Consider the following 20,162-nt stretch of genomic DNA (forward strand, 5'->3'; position numbering starts at 1 on the left):
CGGTGATGACCTCATCACCGTGGTGATGTGGTGATGCGGTTATCGTCACAGCCCTACGATAGAGCCACCTAGTGGTCAACATAAGTTATTGCATAATATCACAACTGTTTCCCGCAAAATAGATATCATGGACACAGACATTATCAAACAAGTTGTGGGGAAACTTGGTGACTTATTTTCACTGCAGCTGGATGAATCCACAGATATGAGTGGACATGCGCAACTTGTTGCATTTGTAAGATATATTGACACGGACGACATCTGTGAACACATTGTATTCTGCAAAGAAATGGAGGGGCGAACAATTGGAGAGGACATTTTTAATGTCGTTAACATGTTTATCAGCTGGAAATCCTGCAGCAGCGTCTGCACAGATGCGGCTGCATCAATGACGGGCAGCGCGAAAGGCCTCATAGCACGGATTAAAAAAGAAAATCACCACATCAAGTGGGCCCACTGTGTGATACACAGGGAAGCGCTAGCGTCCAAGAAAACTAGCCCTGTGTTGCACGATGTTTTGAACGACAGCATTAAAGTTATAAACTTTATCAAGTCAAGGTCACTTAATGCACATTTGTTCCGCAGCCTCTGCAAATACGGGAGCTGAACACACAGAACTGCTCCTGCATCCTGAAGTACGCTGGCTGTCCCGTGGATGAGTACTGAGCAGGCTGTTTGATTTGCTAGCTGAAGTGCACACCTTCCTGACAGAGCACGGATCTCCCCATGCCACCATGCTTGAGAACACGGACTGGCTTGCTTTGCTATCTGGCAGATATATTCAGGAAACTGAATGAACTGAACATGTCCCTGCAGGGCAAGGACACCAGCATCCTGAGCCTGGATGACAAGGTGGGTGGTTCCCTGAAGAAAGCAGAGATGTGGAAAAGGCCATGTGATCAGGAGGATTTCACCTGCTTTCCTCAGTTGGATGTGTTTCTCTCAAATGAGGATGTGGCGACAGCTCCGGTGAAGTTAGTCAGAGTGGGACATTTGGCTAACTTGATCAGTGGTTTTCACTCCTACTTTACTGTCATGGATGAGAAATCTGTGCAGCTGGATTGGCTGAGAAATCCATTTCTCTTGTCTGAAGCAAACAGAAGCAAGCTTCCTGTCACTCATCAGGAAAAACTGATGGAAGTAGCATCTGACCGTGGCCTGCAGATGAAGTTTGGTGCATCCACTCTCACACAGTTTTGGCTGTGTGTGAGGCAGGAGCACCCTGAGCTGGGACAGAAAGCTTTGGAGCAGCTGCTACCGTTTGCATCCACATATTTATGTGAGGCCTCCTTCTCAGCAATGATGCTGATCAAAACAAAGCAAAGAAACAGACTGTGCCTGGAGAAGAACTTGATCACTGCAGTTGCCTCCTTGCCACCAAGAATGACAAAGATCCTCAGTGACGTGCAAGCTCATATTTCTCATTGAAATGTATTGAGTGCATATTTTTCTTCCTGTTCATAAATCACTGCCTGTTACATGCTGTCCAATTCAAGTCAAATGTTCAATGCAAAGAGATTCACCTGCAACTTATTTTTTTCATCCTAACAGGGTTAACGTTAATTATTATTTGTGAGCAAATCTTTATTTATAAAGTGAATTTATTTTGTAAACTAAATATTAATTATTTATAATTAAGTTATAGATTTATTTCTGTGAACAGATTTTTTTTATTCATGTACATTTTTTATTTTATATATTATTAGCAGCATTTTGCACATTTGAGTTATGACTGGTTTTATGCCTTCTGGTGGTCAACTTCTTCTGTTTTTCTTTTTTGTTTATACATGCAATGTTTGCCATATGAATGTTTTTTTCAGGTTCACTGTTGTTTGGCTTGAATAAATCTGACTTTACAGCACTGTACCTCTTTTTTCTTCCAAAAATGTTTTGCTCGTGTCAGGGGGTACTTGACTAAAAATATATTTCTAAGGGGGTACATCACTGAAGAAAGTTTGAGAACCACTTCACTAGACAGTGCGCTGAACCTTTTTTCTTCAATGATTAGTGATCTTCACAGGTTTCCATGGATTACATGAAATCTTTCCGCCTTTATCCACCTTTGTCATGGTAGGGAGAACACGTCAATGTAAGGGTGGGGTCATCTAAGATAGCACAAGGGTTATATGTGCTTTTTACATCCAAATGAATTCCAAATGACAGCAGGAACTAGCTGACATGCTGTAGGAATTAGGGCTAAAATTAATAGAATCAATAATTTCCAGAATTGATTTAAATGCGATTCACCAGAGCCTGGATTGATTGGATTCAATTTTGACACATTTAGTCATATTTGTATAGAAATACATTAATAATCTACATATGTTTTTCTATTGACCTAATACAGTTTACATCCTGTATAAATGTAAACCAATAATAAAACAATGACATTATTAACTCCATATGGTGTTCCATGGTTTCTCAAATGGAGAAGCTCCAACAAAAATGTACAGATCATTAACAGATTACAATAATAAATGTTCTGCCTCTTCTGGATGTCTTTCCTGTTTCTGTTTAGCCACGGTAGATGGAGCTCGCGGTTAAGTATTATGATTTATTCCAGAAGATTGGACAAAAACTTTCCTTTAGACCACAAATATGGAGTCCTATACTGTTCATAATTAAATAAATAAATATTTAATTAAATAAATAAATATGACCTCATGCAAATACACAATCAACCAATAAATCTCTCAGAAATATATAAAACGATCATGAAATTGTAAAAAAAAGCTGCACACTGATTTTAAATTAGCCATTATATTATTCAATATATTTCATTTTGCTTTAAAAACCTGTTCATTATTTTAAAACAGCATTTTAAAATATTCATTTTAATCATGTGGAATATTATTATAATTCTACTTCTTTTTTCAGAACCTCGGATTTCAAAATCAATATTTTCCAAAGTAGCTTTGTTTTTATTTCATGTTGCTGGTTTTCACAATGGCTGATTTATTTCATGAAGAGCTTTTTCAGCAGACTTCACATTGTGGAAAGTTGCTCATATTGTAGTACCTGGGTGCAATCTTCACCAGCCTGCAAAAAAAGACACAAAGACGTACGGTTAGAATCCAAACCACTTTTTTTTTACTTTGAATTTAGAAGCCTGCACACTCACCACTCTGGTTGGATGTCTGTGCACGTTCGGATGTAGTTCTTGGTCGTGAGGACAAACTCATTGTAGAGCACCCACTCTGGCTTGTGGTCCAGGACAGTGGACAGGTGCAGCTGAACCACCTGGTTGTCTTTGACTGTGAGGTAATGTCCTGTGCGTTCCAAATGAGCCACCTGCAGAAGAAGCAGAAGAGCTCTAAACCTTTGCAGGCCAGGAGTAACACCAGCAGACGTACATGCCGGATGAAAGCAGCGTCAGCTCGTCTCACCTGCATGAAGAAGCCAGTGCAGAGAGCACGCCGGATGTTGATGTAGTAAGCTCTGCTGGTGAAGTCTGTGCTCCGCCTGGGCAGGTTAAAGCGGTCCATAATCCTCGACAGCTGCTGACGCACGTTGTCAGCAGACATCAGTGAGCGGTAGTTGACAAAGATGTCATGGCACCACTGGTTAGAAAATGTGTTTCTCCGTTCATGCTGACTGGCTTAAAGTTGTAGTGATGAATAGAAAAACATGTTTTATTCAGTACAGCCAAACCTCTTAGTGTTTTTTGTCTATGTCAGGTGTGTCCAAACTCTGTGCAGAGTTAGAATTTGAATAGTAAAGATATAAACATATCAGATTTTTGGTATAAAATCGACATATCCTACCTTAAATCTTAATATTGGACAACTGCCATCAAGTAAAGGAATCTGGATTATCAATTTCTACCCGTCACTTAAAATAATCGGAAAGCAAATTAGATAAAGATCAAATATTTTCATAGAACTGGGCACAGCACTGCTGCCATCTGCTGGCCAAATGTGAAATAGCTTTCTTAGACTTGTGTCTCATCTTCCCATAGTAATGGTTTATCTTCTTCAATAACGTTTTATTGAAGGGGCTGCAGGTCAGAATAAATTCGATGACAGGCCAGACTGCAGACATACCTGGTTTACACAATATTAAGTTGTTAGATGATTGTGTGAACTAAGAGTAAGGTAAACAGATAAAAAGAAAAGAAGACAACCGCATGCAGAAGCTATTCTGACACTTACTTTGTTTGAAGGCATGGTAGACATTGAGCATCGTCAAGTGGTCAATGTGAGCAAACCTCATCTTGGACTTGTCAGCTGCCTTCTTAGCCTCCGTAGGACGGACAAAGCACTGTGGGACTAAACAAGGTTGGTTGGTTAAATAGTCCAACAGTTTTCATTCATGTGAAGCCAGACCCAGAGACTGCTTCCAATACAAAGTATATTATTTCATGCTTTATTATAGAACTATGAAAGACAGTGGGACAGTTTTATTTTCATTCACAGAGAAAATGGTTTTGATTTCTGCAGAAAAAGTCACTTGCCTGCATCTCAGTTTTGTAGGCTTTCTCCGTGTAGAGACGGAAGCATTTCCCTGGTCGTGTTCTGCCGGCGCGACCCGCCCTCTGCTGGGCAGAAGCTTTACTGATGGCTGTGACCAGCAAAGACTCCACTCTGATCTGAGGATTGTACACCTGACAGCAACTTCTGGCTCGTACAGGGCGGTCAATGAAAATTGAATTGTCTGACCTTAAACCAGTGTGTGGCCTAAATCAGGTAGAGATGCACTTTGACATCATCAGATATGACATCATTACAGTCTGATTAGACTGAATCAAATTGATGTCAAAATGAGTCACAACGATGTCATTAGACACATCATTGATGTCACATTTAATATTGTGACATCATTACATGTAATCCAGTGTCAGAATTTGACAGAATGACATCATCAGATAATAGTTAAAAGTCTACATATTGGAAATCAATGAAAACATTTTTTGATAGGTGCACGCGGAATCCCTCACACGAACAAAGAAAAAACATGGAGTCAACAAATGCACATCACTACAAAGACATACATGGCAATGTCCTGTTACATATATGTCGCAAAAATGAAGAAACACATTATACAACAAGACGAGTGGCACCTGGGGCAGCAGAGAAACTCGATGACACCAAGACAAAAAGAGACAGCGGTGTCATGAAAGGGGAAACGGGAAAGGCAAAAGAACCCTTTCAGCTAAACGAGGGGACCCATAGGGACCCGTATCAACTGCCTTCCGTTCAGTACGGAAATCCAGCCCGCACTTCCTATAACCATAGAAAGAGCTTGCCACCCAGCAAACCTGATCAGTGCCTTCAAAATGATGTCCAGCACGAGCTCACACATCCTCAAACCAGCTCCACTGGCAAAGACCCAAAAGTCTCTGTAACAGGAATGAGTCAGGACACGTCACCTCTGGTGTGTGTAGGGAAAAGAATGACTCTGGCGGACCCTGCTACAAAACCACCCAACCGGCTTTCTATCTTGGCATCCATGAAGCCGGCAGGGAACCTTAAAAAATTTGCCAAATAATTAGCCAAATAAGCCAAATAAATGTACAGTTTTTAGTTGTATAGTAACTTTAGACATTAGGATTAGAAAAGTTAAAAAATATAGGGTCGGGGTTAGAGCATAAAAAGTAGGAAAGATTAAAATGAATGAAATCATGAAATTGGTTTCTGGACATATGCCATTATGTAAATAAGTCATTTTTGTATTGATTGTAGGTTTAGTTTTCAATGCAAAATAATGTGTGATCAAAAAGTAGAAAGGGGTAGAATTACAAAAAGAGGACTCTAGTTGCTGAAAGTTTTTCATTCTTTTTTTAAGTTTAGTATTATTTTAATAACTTGTCATGTCCAACAGCTGAGAACAAAATAGGAGCTGAATGCTTGAAAAATGTAAAAGCGTCGCAATATAACATCGGACATGGGTCTAGTTTGCAAAATCTGAGTTTGGAGTCACATTCTCAAATCTCTAGGGGAAGTTTGTTCTAGTGCGAGGCCTGCAAATGACCAAAATATAGCAAGAATGACACATTTACATCATTATAGCAGACTTCCTGTTCGACTGACAACTTGGTACCAGGAAACTTTTTTTGGTTTCCATGTGATGAAGAAGCCCTGTTAATATCAAGCTTGTACGTTCAAGCACAATGTGCTTGGGCCCTAATAACAAACATTACAAATACAATAGGATCCTGAATTTACAATATATCTCATAGTATTTTTGGCAGAAAAAAACGTGAGATTACTTAAGGTTAAAATAATTACATATTTTTATGATCATGATAAATGCACTTGTACAACGAAATAACGCTGGAACACAGAAGAAGAGGCCAGACAAAGAGAGTGAAAGAGAGATCTTGATGCACACTCGCTTAATTAGGCAGAGAAATATTGCAGCCCACTAGGCTTTAAATAGAATAACGCAAATCAAATAAATGGGAATAGATACATATGAAATTGTTATTTTCTATAGTTTTGTTTAAACAAAATTTAAAATAAAAGCTTTAATTTTCTCTAATTTGGTCTGAAAATGGAAAAGTTAACAAAATGATCTAAGAGCAAGAACACAGAAATACAATAAATCTACATAAATAAACTAGATAAATTAATAAAGAATAACATTCTTTATTTTAATGATTTGCATTGGATCACACAAAAAACAACCTGCTTTAAGAAGCATTGAAACAAAATAAATAGGAACATTTTCAGGAACACGCTTTTAGAATAAATAAATAAATCACACTATAAGCCCCTTCACTCTAAAAAATGCATCACCTCAACAAAATAAATTAACACAACGCTTTCCATTAGTCATTTAATGTTGGGTCAACTTCTAATGAAATTAAGTTCAACTAACAAGTTGAGTTGCGAGAACTAGATTTCCTTTTACAGTCTAGAGTATCTTTTATTAGCACCAACATACAATTTAAAAGCATAAATATACCTTTTGAAGCTGACCACTCATTTAAATACATTGTTTCAACTAGTTTTTTCAAATTTAACTGAAAGGATTTTTATGTTGTATTAAATTTATTATAATAATGATAAAATTAAGTTTTTAAGTTGACACCTCTAAAAAATGTAAGTTGCTTCAAATGGACTTCTTTCAACAGCTCTTGTTCAAGGCAATAATATAATAAATTACCTTACAACATGAGTGCTTGGCAATGAAAGCTTTATTTCAGAGCAAAATATAAAATCCCCCTAAAACACAAAAAAAGATCTGCTCTGACATGCTCACAATTTTGAAATTCAACAGGGATATTTAGGTTTAAACAAAGTTATATACTTCAATGTTGAAACAGAGTATCAAATGTGTTGCATGAGTTAAAACTCTGCGTATTAAAGAGACTTTAGATTTTAAAAAAAAACATTCCACACATTCCTGGATGTAAAGACTTTTTAAACATTTTTACTGAAAACAAATATTTGTGCAACATTTGGAGCTTCACAAGATCAACAGCATGGGTGCTTTTTCAACGGTAAATCATTTTAGTATTAAAAGGAAATCCACAAATACATATTAAACATATTTTAACACAAAAGTGACAACTTCAAAACAAACCACTGGGTCTTGTGTTCAGAAGATACTGTTTTTGGAGCTCAGCACTGGGCTTCTGTCCATCAAAGCCAAAGAACAACTTCAGAAATACTTCAAGAGTGCATCTAAGGCCGCCTTTACACTGCATGGTTCAAGTGACCCAATTCCGATTTTTTCCTCTCTTGTGGCACAGATCGGATATGATCGGTGAAAGTGTAAGCAGGACAAAAGCGCATGGATTCTGTTTTTCTCAGATCGGATACAGGCCTCTCTCATATGTGGAAATAAATCGGAAACGAATCGGATACGTGCATTTGCGTTTGCCATGTAAGCAGACAGATCGGATATTCCCCAGTAAATGCGAGTCGTAAGTCAGTGACGTAAATTCAGGAGACCACCAACTGAGATCACATGACTTATTAATGTGCTTTTGTGCGCTGATTTTGCTGTCAGCGTGTTACCTTTCAGCCACAGGCTTAAGACCGTAGTTGGAAACCGCTGTTATGTCCGGTCCGGACGCAAACGGTAACTAATGAAGCGGGACACCGTTGCTCTGGAACAGGTTAGAAGCCGTTTATTTCTTTGGGGGGCATGTATGACGGGGACCGTGTGTGTGTGTGAGCGCGCGCGCGCGTGCTTGCGTGTGTGTGTGTGTGTAAGGAGAGGGGGGGTGAACGCGGATCGGGGGAATGTCGGAGAACCGTAAATTAAAAATAAGGTGTCTCGCCCAAAAGTTTTGGAGTCTTTCTTAACCCACTCTGGAGGCTGAGGGTTCAGAACGGAAAGGTGAACCTCAAGGAAATCTCCCGTGTGTTTCTGACTACGGTCGGAAAAGAGGAGTCATCGCGCAGGAAAGGTTCAACACTTGGATCAAACTGTTAGTACAGCACGTCTGCAAACACTTCTTCATTCAAAACTCAGAGAGAGCCGAGCAGCTCTCCTTTTTACTCCCCCGTGCATCCCCTCTGGAGCGCCCAAGGCAACGCCTACGTCCGTCGCCGCCTTGCCTCCATGACAACCGCAGTCACAACAGTCTGAAGGAGGTCCGCGGAATGCGGAAATACTGCTACGTAGTCCTCAGAACGTCTACGTTTGATAGTTTCAGCATTGTATAGTGTAAATGCATAAATCAGATACGGGTCACTTTTAAAAGATGATGTAAGCGGGTCGTCAAAAAATCGGATATAGTCAGAAAATCGGATATGAGCATCAAGACCTGCAGTGTAAAGCCGGCCTATGTTTCTTTGCAGAGCTCAGATTCTGAGCACCTCAGAGCAGCAACTCTTTATCTGGAACCCAGTTCTAGAAAATGTGGTGTCAGCACAGCAGACAACCTCTGCAGGTGAGCCAGATGCTCAGGTGGCCTCTTCTTGAGCCTTTGGACCTCTAAAGTAAAAAAAAAACAAGATACAAAAATATATCCTATCTTACCAAACGTATTTGCTCACGTGCCTTTACTCCCATATGAACTGAAGTGCCACCCCATTCCTAGCCCCCTATTACACCTTCATCTCTTCTGGGAAGACTGTCTAGAAGGTTGAAGAGTGTGTTTATGGGAATTTTGGACCATTCTTCCAAAAGCACATTGGTGAGGTCACACACTGATGTTGGTGGAGAAGGCCTGGCTCAGTCTTGGCTCTAATTCATCCCAAAGGTGATCTACGGGGTTCAGGCCAGGACTCTGTGCAGGTCAGTCACGTTCATCCACCCCAGACTCTGTCAGCCATGTCTTTATGGACCTGGTGCACTGGTGCAGTCATGTTGGAAGAGGAAGGGGCCCGCTACGAACTGTTCCCACAAGGTTGAGAGCATGGAACTGTCCAAAATGTTTTGGTATCCTGAAGCATTCAGAGTTCTGTTCACAAGAACTAAGAGGCCAAGCCAGGCCCACACCATAATTTCTCCTCCACCAAAATTTCTCACTGGGATTTGTTGCACAGGTGGAGTCCTATGACAGTTCCACTCTGGAATACACAGAGCTCCTGAGAGCGGCCCATTCTTTCACAGATGTTTGTAAAAACAGTCTGCATGCCAAAGGGTTTGATTTTATGCACCTGTGGCCGGACAAAGTGATTAGAAAACTGATTCTGATCATTTGGATGGCTGAGCCAATACTTTGGTAATATAGTGTAGGCACTAATGGAAAAAGAGGATAAGCCTAAAACAAATGTCCTTTAACATTTAGGATCCATTTATTTAACACTGAAGTTTTCCATCAAACACCTGTGGTTTTCTGCTGCTGAGGAGTCTTCCAGGAACTTCTCCTGCTCCATCTCTTCCTTCTTTTCTGCAGGACTCATCTCACCGTTGGTCACCTTGTCAGTAGAGTCTGAAACAATCACCACTTCAGTCTAGATAAAATGTCATTTCACAATTCCAACTACCACAGAAAGAAAAGCATGTGATAACACATGCAGCACTCCAGACTTCCATTCAATTGTAGGATTTTACACCAATTAGCTAAACTTTGAACCCAAAAACAAAGACCTTTGACTAAACTATGGACCTGTGTTGGAAAAACTGAATTCCAGCAAGGATGGCTCCTTGCATTCCAACTCCTTGCTTTTACTACCTTCCCTCTTCTTCCTCCTTTCTTCTTCACTCTGGGTCTTGTCCTTCAATGCCCTCTTCCTCTTTTTCTCTGGTTCTGCTGTTTCCCTAAGAAAAGATGCAAATGCAGCACTTCTTTTTTGGGAGGTATTGACATTTCACTTCCTGATCCGTGATGGTCTTGTTGCTGAAGCAAATGCAACTTCTCACTTTTGGGCTTCCTGCCTCGTCGTTTAAGAGGATTTCCACCTAAAAACACCAAGAAACACATTCAGAAAATACTTCCACTTTATGGATAACTGCAATAATTCTGAGACATTTTCATTGAAATCTGCTTTGAGTTTTTAGTCTTTGTTATTCCATTCTCCTGCAGCAGATCTAAACTATTCTGCTGTGCACTTCAATGGGTCTTTTTAACACCAGGAAGATGTCAGCATTGCACATCACACTTACCAGACGGACTGACGGGACTTGCAGGGGCTTCATCTTTTTCATTTTCTTGTTCTGAGTCACTCTGGAAAGTAGTTAACGTTCTCCTTAGAAAGATTTCCAACTCTTTCATAGAGACAAAAGTAGAAATGTTCATGACCAACCTTTTTCTTTCTTCCTCTCTTGGCTTTTGAACCCCGCTGCATTTATAACTGCTCACCTGGATCAGGTGAGCTCAGTCACGCAGAAACTGGGAACTCTCAATCCAGCTCATCAGCATTTGCTGAAGCAGGGTTAGCTGCAGAACAAGCAGGGCAGCAGCTCACAAGGAACAGGACTGGAGACGCCTGAGACTGATTACAGATCAACAACGCCCTCTGGTGTTTAGCTGATGCATAACAGTGGAGCTGTATCCCATCATGCATCACACATATCCCATACGTGGCATGTACCAACTAGCCTTCTGATGTAAAATGACTGCTAAGGAGTATAATGCTTTTGTAGAGCTTTTTAAAATGTATAAATCTGATCTCTAAACATCATCCGTGTCTTCCATGCAATGAAATGAGACACACAGACAGAAATGTGAAGGTGTCTGCTGTAAATATAACTATTGCTCACATCTGTTTATGTATGACTGATTATTTCACTCACACAAATTAATTATTGTGTGGGAACAAGATATTTATTATTTTACCCATGTCAGGTCACAGGCTCCTTAGTAAGACAATAAAAAGAAGAACTATTTTTAAAAATACCAAAAGCCTAAATAACCCATGCATAGAATACAAGCTTTGATAAAGAAAAGACACCAAGGCTAGAAACAGACAGTTCTTTGTGGCTGCCAGCAATAACTGACTTATTATTAAAAAGACTGAAGCATCAGCAAGTGTCACGAGCTTTGATGAAAGGTTTGCACCACTTTATGCTATCCCAGCATGCAAAGCACGTACATCCTGACTCTGAGACTCAGATATCAGACACCTCCCATCTTCGTCATCCTCCTCCTCCTCTTCCTTCTCATGCTCAGCCTCACTTCCTGGAACCTGCATGCAGAGACACAGCATGGGATGGTGGGATTAATGAAGTCATCAAAGGGAGAACAGTTAGCAACTTTTAAAGGTGGAAAGATTTGATGGAACCCATGGAAACCTGTGAAAAATCACAAATCATTGAAGAAAAAAGGTTCAGCGCACTGTACAGTGGGTCTAGATGACCCAACTCCCAATGTTAAAGTGCCTAGGATAGCACAAGGGTTAAATAAGCTCTGAGGGGGAAAAAGTGAGATGAATTTCTAAACCTTACTTTGGCTTCTTCGTCACCTGCATCCTCCTCTGCCTCTGGACTGCTGTCTGAATCCTTTTCCATAAAGGAGTGGGGGGGGGAGCGGCTGAAAAACATAACACTCATCAGAACATCTGTGCATGTTTGCAAAGCTCAGATAAGGTAACAGTGTCAATGGTGAAGTAATGATGGGCTCCAGACCAACTTTTTTCACTAGGACCACTGTGGCCCCCAACTGAACATTTTAGGGGCACAACCAGAAAATTTAGGGGTGCATGCCGTAAATCAACATGCCAACCAAATCTACTAATTTCCACTGGATTACTAATAAATACTTTAATAATAGATGCATAAATTACAGTGTGCTCTTTCAAATTCAGAGTCACATTTTATTCTGCACTTTTGAAGATGCAACAACACGGTAACCTGACAGCACCATCGCTGTCATGACAGTACAAAAAGTAAACAAAATACCATACATTCAGAATAAAAAAAGTGCTTAGTAAGAAAGTGATTACCGTAGTGACCTTTAAATCATTTCACAGTTACAAACAATACTTAAATGTATGTAAACATTAGGGGCACTGGCCAATGACATTCCACTAGAACACGTAGGTCTAAACAACTTGAGCCTTTACTCACTCCCCCTTAGAGCAGATCCTCCTGTGTTCCACTGGGACAGGGGTCAGGAACCTATGGCTCGCGAGCCATATATGGCTCTTTTGATGGTCACATGTGGCTCCAAAGTATAATTAAAGACAAATCTTTAATTATACTTTTTTTTCATAAGACCAGTCAATCTCGGGTGAGATGCGATGCCAGTAGTAGCGGTGCTTGGAGAGAAAAAATCTGCACCGCATATCAGTTTAGTATGATCTATTATTTCACAGAGTTTATAAAACCTGCGAACTGCCGTCCTGGCAACTGCGCGCTCCCGTCTCTGAGAAAGAGCGCGCGGTTGCAGCGGGATGTGTGAGGAAGAAAGAGGGGGGGTTGTGGGCACGGGCAGCAAGGTGAATCGCGCAGGGATTGTCAAAACTTAAAACACGCTGCCCGTCACATACTGCAGCGTATGAGTATATGTTTGGCTCCGCGTCTGCATGTGAGCAGTCTTTCTCACATCTACAGAACATTCATACAAACCTAAGATCACGTTTAAAGTCTCAACACCCGCATGAAGCTGAAACTCACCACGTATCAACCAGACTAGACCATCAGCAAAACCACGCAGCACCAGAAGTCGTAATAATGCTAGGAAATACAAAATAAAAGAAATAAATTCAAAATAAATTCAAAATTTTGGAGTTCATTGAACGCATCAAGCAGAGATGCTGATTGGCTCTCAGTTCTGTCCCTCAGCCTGTTATGTAGTTTGGACCAAGGGGGTTCAGCCATGGGCCAAATAAGGGTAATAGGAGGGCTGGTGCGGCAGTGAGCGAATAAGAAGTTGGGTGAAGCGCTCTCAGCGGGAGAGACTGAGGAGTTGCTGAATTAATAGTACGGCGTTGGTTACAGCCTGCAGTATCCAGAATAAAGAACCTTAAAAGAGGTTGAGTCTCCGTGCCTCAGTGTGGGAAAGGGACACAACATTATTGTATGGCTCTTTCGAAATTACATTTAAAAATATGTGGCGTTTATGGCTCTCTCGGCCAAAAAGGTTCCCGACCCCTGCACTAGGAGGACCAGAAGGCCAGCCCTTGTAACTTTCCGTCCTAGACCTTTTTACCCTGACTGAACCATGTTTGCTTCCTTGGCATCAAGTCTTGTTTTATTCAGTCTTCTACATCTGCTGATTTCTCATATAAACATCCTTATTAACAAGGTTCGGTTAACACTGTTGAGTTATAACTATAAACACAAAAGAAGACTCAAATTCTACAGTTCTGTAAATCCATCAATGGTTCTTCTGAACACGGTTCTCTTGTCTACTTCTTACTGCTGGACACTTAGCAGCACTTCCTCCCAAACAGCTGAGACCCTCAGTGTGGATGAAGATGATTGTCTGTAAATCTGGACTGTACCTGGACTTATTGACATTTAACCCTTGTGCTATCTTAGATGACCCCACCCTTACATTGACGTGTTCTCCCTACCATGACAAAGGTGGATAAAGGTGGAAAGATTTCATGTAATCCATGGACACCAGTGAAGATCACAAATCATTGAAGAAAAAGGGTTCAGAGCACTGTCTAGTGGGTTTAGATGACCCAACTCCCAATGTTAAAGTGCCTAGGATAGCACAAGGGTTAAGGTGGAGAAGTCAGAGAATATGTGCTCCCTCTTTTGAGTCTGTGTTGAATGTTTTTTTTTTAAAGTTTACTCTTTAAAACACAAATCAGTAAAGAAGAAACAAAACTGAGTAACCATTTTTCGATTTTCTTTCTTATGACTTTTTGCACATTTAAACCCCGGTCATAAGTTATTGTAGAGCCGCCGGTCAGCCACTCCTATATTTTCATAGTTGAATTCAAACTGTGGTTTGTCATGGTTTATATTAAGGACAGTATTCAGTGCAGGGAAATTGTTTGGCCTGATGCCCATGCACTGGAATGCCTAGGCCTTAATGTTATACTGTCTCCACAAATGTCATTCACAATTATTGTGATTTACCGTCCCCCCTCATCAGATGGTGCATTTTATGAACAGTTTGAAAGGCTACTCAAAAACTGTAACCTAAGTAAGGAAATTGTGATTTTGGAGGATTTTAATATAAACTGGGAGGATACATCAGCAAGAAAAAATCTAAAGCGGGTGACTGACAAATTTGATCTTGTGCAATTAATTAAGGGCCCAACAAGAATTACCAACTCAAGCAGCACTCAGATAGATTTATTTTTTAGCAACCGTCCAGAAAGAATAACTAAGACATACAACATGTTAGCTGGCCTCTCTGACCATAATCTCCTCCTGGTAGTTAGAAAGCTATCAAAGAAAAGATTTAATTTTTCTGCCACAGAACACGACTTCATTGGGATCCCAAAAAAAAATAAAGGAGGATTTTAAGAATGCTGTTGATCAAACCAACTGGAATCAGATATTAAAGAAAAGTGATTGTGAAAGGGACTGTGAATTATTCACAAAAACACTTAAAGAAACAATTAAAAGCTTCAGTTCAAGAATCAAAATCAAACAAAATAAAAACCAGCTACCCTGGATGAATTCTGACATTACAAAATTGATGAAAGAGAGGGATTTAGCACTGACAAATGCAATCAAAAGTAAATCTCATAGTTCAAGATATCTATTTACAACATTGAGAAATAAAGTGGTAAAAAGCATACGGAAGGCCAAGGCAGATTTTTTCTTGACAATAATTAAGAATGCCAAAGGGGATTCCAAAAAAACATGGAGCCAATTGAAAAAACTTGAAGGAAAGGACACAAAATGTAAAAAAGGTTTAGAAATAAAGGTAAATGGACAAACTACTAATGATCCAGATACAGTTGCAGATGCCTTCAACAGAGGTTTCATTGAATCTGTTTCCTTAATTGCTGCTCGTTTTAAAGCTAATGATTTGCATGTTTGTCCCATAAATAAGATAGAGCCTATACTTAACTTAATGACTGTCACTGAAACTGAAGTCGCTCAAACAATCATGTCTCTTAAGTCAAGCAGAACAAAAGACATATTCGGTATGGATACTTTTGTGCTCAAAGAACTCTGCTCATCCTTAACATCTCCCTTGACCACTATTCTCAATCAATCTATCTCTGAATCCATATTTCCAAGCGCATGGAAGTCATCAGTGGTGATTCCAATCTACAAAAATGGCGACTCCATGTTGCTTTCAAATTACAGGCCCATCAGTATCATACCCACAGTGTCCAAGATCACAGAAAAACTTATTGCCCAACAAATCATTGAACACCTCAACAATACATCTTTTTCTCTTCATCCAATGCAGTTTGGTTTTAGAGCTCTGCACTCAACAGAGACAGCAAACTGCTTTTTCACAGAAAACATAAAACAGCTGTTGGATAAGGGGGGTGTAGTTGGGGCTGTGTTTCTTGATCTAAAAAAAGCATTTGACACTATAAATCATAAAAAGCTACTGACTAAACTAACCAAATTCAATTTCTCCTCTAGTACCATAAAATGGATAGAATCATATTTGTCAAATAGATCCCAGTCAGTTAGGATAAATCACTGTCATTCCTCGCCTCTCCCTATCTCTACAGGTGTCCCGCAAGGTTCTATTCTAGGGCCTTTACTTTTTTCACTATACATCAATGATCTGCCCTCTGTTTGTTCAAATGTCTACACTCAGATGTATGCTGATGATACTGTCATTTATTCACATGGCAATAACACATCTGAGGTGGCAGAGAAGCTCACTGAAACGATGGGACATGTGGCAAAATGGTTGGAGCAGTCAAGTCTATGTCTCAATGTAAACAAAACAGTTGCAATGTTCTTTTCCAAAACAAACCGTAAAAATATTCTGGCTGATGTTTTTGTGGCAGGAAAGAAAATAGACATTGTTGAAAAGTTTGAATACCTTGGGATTTTAATTGATACAACATTCAATTTTAAATCACAAATTCAAAAAGTTTGTAACCGTGTGAGGTATAACCTGTCCAATTTTAGATTTATTAGGGCAAATTTGTCACTGCAAGCTGCCACAATGTTCATGCATGCAATGATTTTATCCCACATGACATACTGTCTCACTACATGGTCACAGGCAAACAAATCAGCATTAAAACCTCTGGAGTCACTTTACAAACAAACAATTAAAGTACTGGATAGAAAACCAATAAGACATCATCACTGTGACATTTTACAAAAACACAAACTGTTAAGCTGGGAGAATTTCATTAAGTATACAAAACTATGCCTATTCTATAAAATCATTTACGGTCTATCATCCCCTCCACTCAGTCAGTTTGTTAAAATAAGATCATCCCAAAGAGTGACTCGAGGGTCGGGTCAACAAGACTGTATAGTTCCTCTGAGGAGAAGTGCCTTCAGCCAAAGCGCCTTCTCTGTAACAGCAGCACAAGAATGGAACTCTGTCCCTCACATCATAAGACACATCACCACATACACTCTGTTTAAAAAGAACCTAAAAAACTGGCTCATATCACAGCAAACATGTTCACATTGAACTGGATTAACACCTGCCCTTCCTCCTCCCCTCTTTCACCTTTGTGTTTTTTATACTTGTTTTCTATGTTTTTCTCTATGTGCATGTTTTTATTAGTATATGTATTTTAGATGATAATTTAATTGTAAATGTATATTTTTAATTAATGTATTGATGTTTTTAGGTTTTTAGGTTGACAATTTTTAACACCTGTCCGGGGACTACGGATGAAAAATAGCCTTTGGGCTAATTCTGGCGCATTGCAGTGATGCTTTTAATGTGCACTGTCCCTGTTAAATAAACAAAGTAATAAAAGATTGGGTTCTGTTCATCGGAGATCAGAACAATCGATACAGATACCCAATGTCAGAGAAAGGCTCAAAAACTGATTGAAATTTATGTTGGTGACACCAAATAGGTGCAGCCAAGGTGCATAATAAGTGTGTTTGAGATCACCCAGGTGGAATCAACGCTGCACAGATCACCTGGTGTGAGACGTATACTTTTGTTTTTGCTCCAACATCACCTGTCAATCATCACAAAAATATCACGAGAAAGGGGCGGGAGCAAGGCCCCAACCTAAGCGAACACAGCTGGAAATTTAGTACTGCACTGACTGACAGCTGCCCTGATGACTACAAAACAATGCATTATGGGACATGTGTCCTGATGGGTTTTTGTAGTTGAAATAATTTAAAATACCAATTGATTTAAAAAGCCTACATACATTCCAAAACATTCAAATAAATATAAAGTATATAATAACACAGATCATACTAAGGGGGAGAGGCATATTCAAACTAAATTGAATGTTAAGGACAACTCCAACTTCCTGTTCTCCTTCAGTCCGCCTTCATCCCCCCACCCCGGCCTGGTCTCGTTAACGATCCAGGTGAGGCGCTGGATCATCTTAAACACGTCTATCGTTGCATTTTCCTCACATATTTTTGTGCGTCTAAGACTAAATCGTGTTGTTGCTCGCACGTGTTTAATGTTAAAGCCCCGTTAGCTGTCACGCATGTAGGTGTGGCACATTTATTCTCCTCAGCTGGCCCATCCTCTACGGTTGTGCTGCCGTAACAGCCGTGCATGAGAACCGTTTGGTCGGGGTTGATACGCCGCTGCGCGCCTAACCTTAACCATAACCTCAACACTCCTCTGATCCCAGCGGCCCAGAGAAAAGTTCAGCTCGGGCCATGGATTTAGAAAATTACAAGCAAATAAATACGTTCTAAAAAGGAAAGTAAGGAACTCCTTAATGTGGTGCGGGGAGGGGGCTGTCAGGTTTCCTGCCTATGTTCTCCTGCTTTCAAGCCAAGTCATTGACACGCCCCCAATGAGTCATTTACCCCACTGTGATTGGTTGCTCTGTCAGCTCCACACACACAATGAAAAAGTGTCATTCTTACAGACTGGCGGGCTGCATTAACTTTAAACTTTCATACTAAGGCGGGGGCCGCAAAATATCATCTTGAAGGCTGCAAATAGCCCGCGGGTTTGAGACCCCTGCTGTAGACTCTGGCACTGGTACACTAGCCGCAGGTCGGAAGAACAAATCAATAGTTCGCTTGCTCATTGCTCAGACGCACGCACATATCAGGTTGTGATGATATTTGTCTCTGTTTCCTTCCCACAGATGTTTACGCATGCTTGATTATCTCTAGGCCCCTCCCCCTCCACGCATTTTAGCCAATTACAGTGGCCATTCCCTATTCTTTCACACGCATTGGCGGCCTCACAGACAGGCATCACTCAATGAAACGTGAGTGTGTGCTCGTGTCTCATGAGTTTGTGTGTGTTTGCGTGCGTGTGCGCTCACGTCTCATTGATTATTTCATTGCTCATTTCATTGATCATTGGTGTGCCCCTATCACGTTTAATGTATAAAAAATACAGAGGGTCGGGGAGGCAAATTTACTGGAATACTGGATGTAAAATTCAGTCGCACGCTTTCAAATTTTTGTTGGGGTCTGGAGCCCTGTGATATCTTTTTTAAATGTTCTAGCTAATCCTATTTTTGCATTTTTTCTTTATTACAATTTTTTTAAGTCATAAACCTACCAATCAGACTTCAATAAAAGTGTGTGGTCTCACGTTGAAAGTGATTGACAGTGATTGACAGGTGATGTCACATGCACTCCGTCCAGTTCTCATGTCCAGTCAGTGGTCTGACAACAACAGGTCGACAAAACTGATTAGTATGATGACAAAGACTATGAGTCTGACTCAGGTATAACACTGCTGGACACCCACCGGACGATCTTGACACCCTGCAAAACCACAACAATGCAAACCGGTTCTCTTCACTGGGGTTTACAATTTAGCACTGATCTATGTTGATGGGCTAACTCGTTTCATGCTAACAGAACACATATAGGTTGTCCCGTCTGTACTACGGTGCCTTACCTGGGACAGGATGTTGGTGCACTGCTGCAGCAGGGACAGGGAGGTTTGCCCAGGCTGGTGGCGAGCTGAACTCGAAGCAACTGTTCCTTCTGAGTGAGGTTGTCCTGGAGAGCATGGGCCAGGGCCACGGCAGCACACCAGTTAGACAGGGAGTCTGCTGAGAACAGACCTCCACACAGGAGCTGGCCAGCAGAGATAGAATTGGCTAAAGAGGGAAAGAATAGAGCCGGTTAAAAAAATATTTGTATTTAAAGGCTTTGAGAAACAGATTGAAATGAACCATCGATGGTTGAGGGAAGTAGTGTAGCCACGATCTCCCCCTGACCCTTCTGGTTTTTGTAGAGGAAACACTGGAAACAGTAAAGAACTGCACAACGAAGCACAAACGGCTGCCTCTCATTCACCATGGACATGAGCAGCACCACGATGGCTGGTCTGCAAACACAAACAACAGAGATCAAACATCCAGCTAACTCTAACGTGCATTGCTTTTTGGGGGAGAAAACTAAACTTTCATTACCGTGGAGGGCTTGAAGGGGCGTTGACTGAGGCAAAGTAGTCCTGGTTGATCTGTGAAACTCAGGGGGGTATTCCAGAAAGCAGGTTATGCTAGCTCCCACGATAAGTTTGAAAACTTGAGCAGCTAAGTCTGTGGACTACCGTCCCAGTGGAAGCTGCTATGGTAGAAGAATGTTTGCTCATGGGATCCCCAGCACTGAGTATGGATCAGCAGTCGGTTATTTCTTTGTTGCATCAACAGGGATGAAAAGCAGTGGAACCTTTTCAAAGACAGAAGTTCAATTTCTTGTTTCTAGATTTAATCATGAGTTTATGATGCTTGTTATCTTAAAATATCCCCTTTATCCCCTTTACCTAAATGGATGATGTTCAAACAAGAGGATGT

General features: G+C 40.6%; 2 protein-coding genes across 4 annotated transcripts; both read right to left on the minus strand.

Moving 5' to 3' along the window:
- Positions 1 to 3,095: 3,095 nt before the first annotated feature.
- Positions 3,096 to 3,647, minus strand: LOC144990378 (ATP-dependent RNA helicase DHX15-like). The gene is made up of 2 exons (XM_078943581.1): positions 3,387 to 3,647; positions 3,096 to 3,291 (listed from the first exon to the last, which is right to left on the minus strand). The coding sequence occupies exons 1-2, from the start codon at positions 3,522 to 3,524 to the stop codon at positions 3,118 to 3,120; spliced, it is 312 nt and encodes a 103-aa protein (XP_078799707.1). The 5' UTR covers positions 3,525 to 3,647; the 3' UTR covers positions 3,096 to 3,117.
- A 3,248-nt stretch (positions 3,648 to 6,895) lies between these two features.
- LOC105354246 (general vesicular transport factor p115) lies at positions 6,896 to 20,158 on the minus strand. Of its 3 annotated transcripts, XM_078943583.1 has the most exons (10): positions 19,779 to 20,158; positions 19,539 to 19,693; positions 19,259 to 19,463; positions 11,788 to 11,872; positions 10,647 to 11,528; positions 10,507 to 10,567; positions 10,209 to 10,302; positions 10,076 to 10,161; positions 9,727 to 9,832; positions 6,896 to 8,889 (listed from the first exon to the last, which is right to left on the minus strand). In XM_078943583.1, exons 2-5 carry the CDS (start codon positions 19,669 to 19,671, stop codon positions 11,406 to 11,408), a joined length of 546 nt encoding a protein of 181 aa, XP_078799709.1. In that variant the 5' UTR covers positions 19,672 to 19,693; positions 19,779 to 20,158; the 3' UTR covers positions 6,896 to 8,889; positions 9,727 to 9,832; positions 10,076 to 10,161; positions 10,209 to 10,302; positions 10,507 to 10,567; positions 10,647 to 11,405. The 3 variants fall into 3 exon arrangements, with proteins under 3 accessions (XP_078799709.1, XP_078799710.1, XP_078799708.1); XM_078943584.1 differs by lacking the exon at positions 6,896 to 8,889 and having other exon boundaries at positions 9,674 to 9,832; positions 10,264 to 10,302; XM_078943582.1 differs by lacking the exon at positions 6,896 to 8,889 and having other exon boundaries at positions 9,674 to 9,832.
- Positions 20,159 to 20,162: the final 4 nt, after the last annotated feature.

Source organism: Oryzias latipes (assembly GCF_053564925.1).
Source record: "Oryzias latipes strain Hd-rR chromosome 1 unlocalized genomic scaffold, Olatipes_Hd-rR_3.1 chr1_Y".
In the NCBI taxonomy this organism is placed as follows: domain Eukaryota; kingdom Metazoa; phylum Chordata; class Actinopteri; order Beloniformes; family Adrianichthyidae; genus Oryzias; species Oryzias latipes.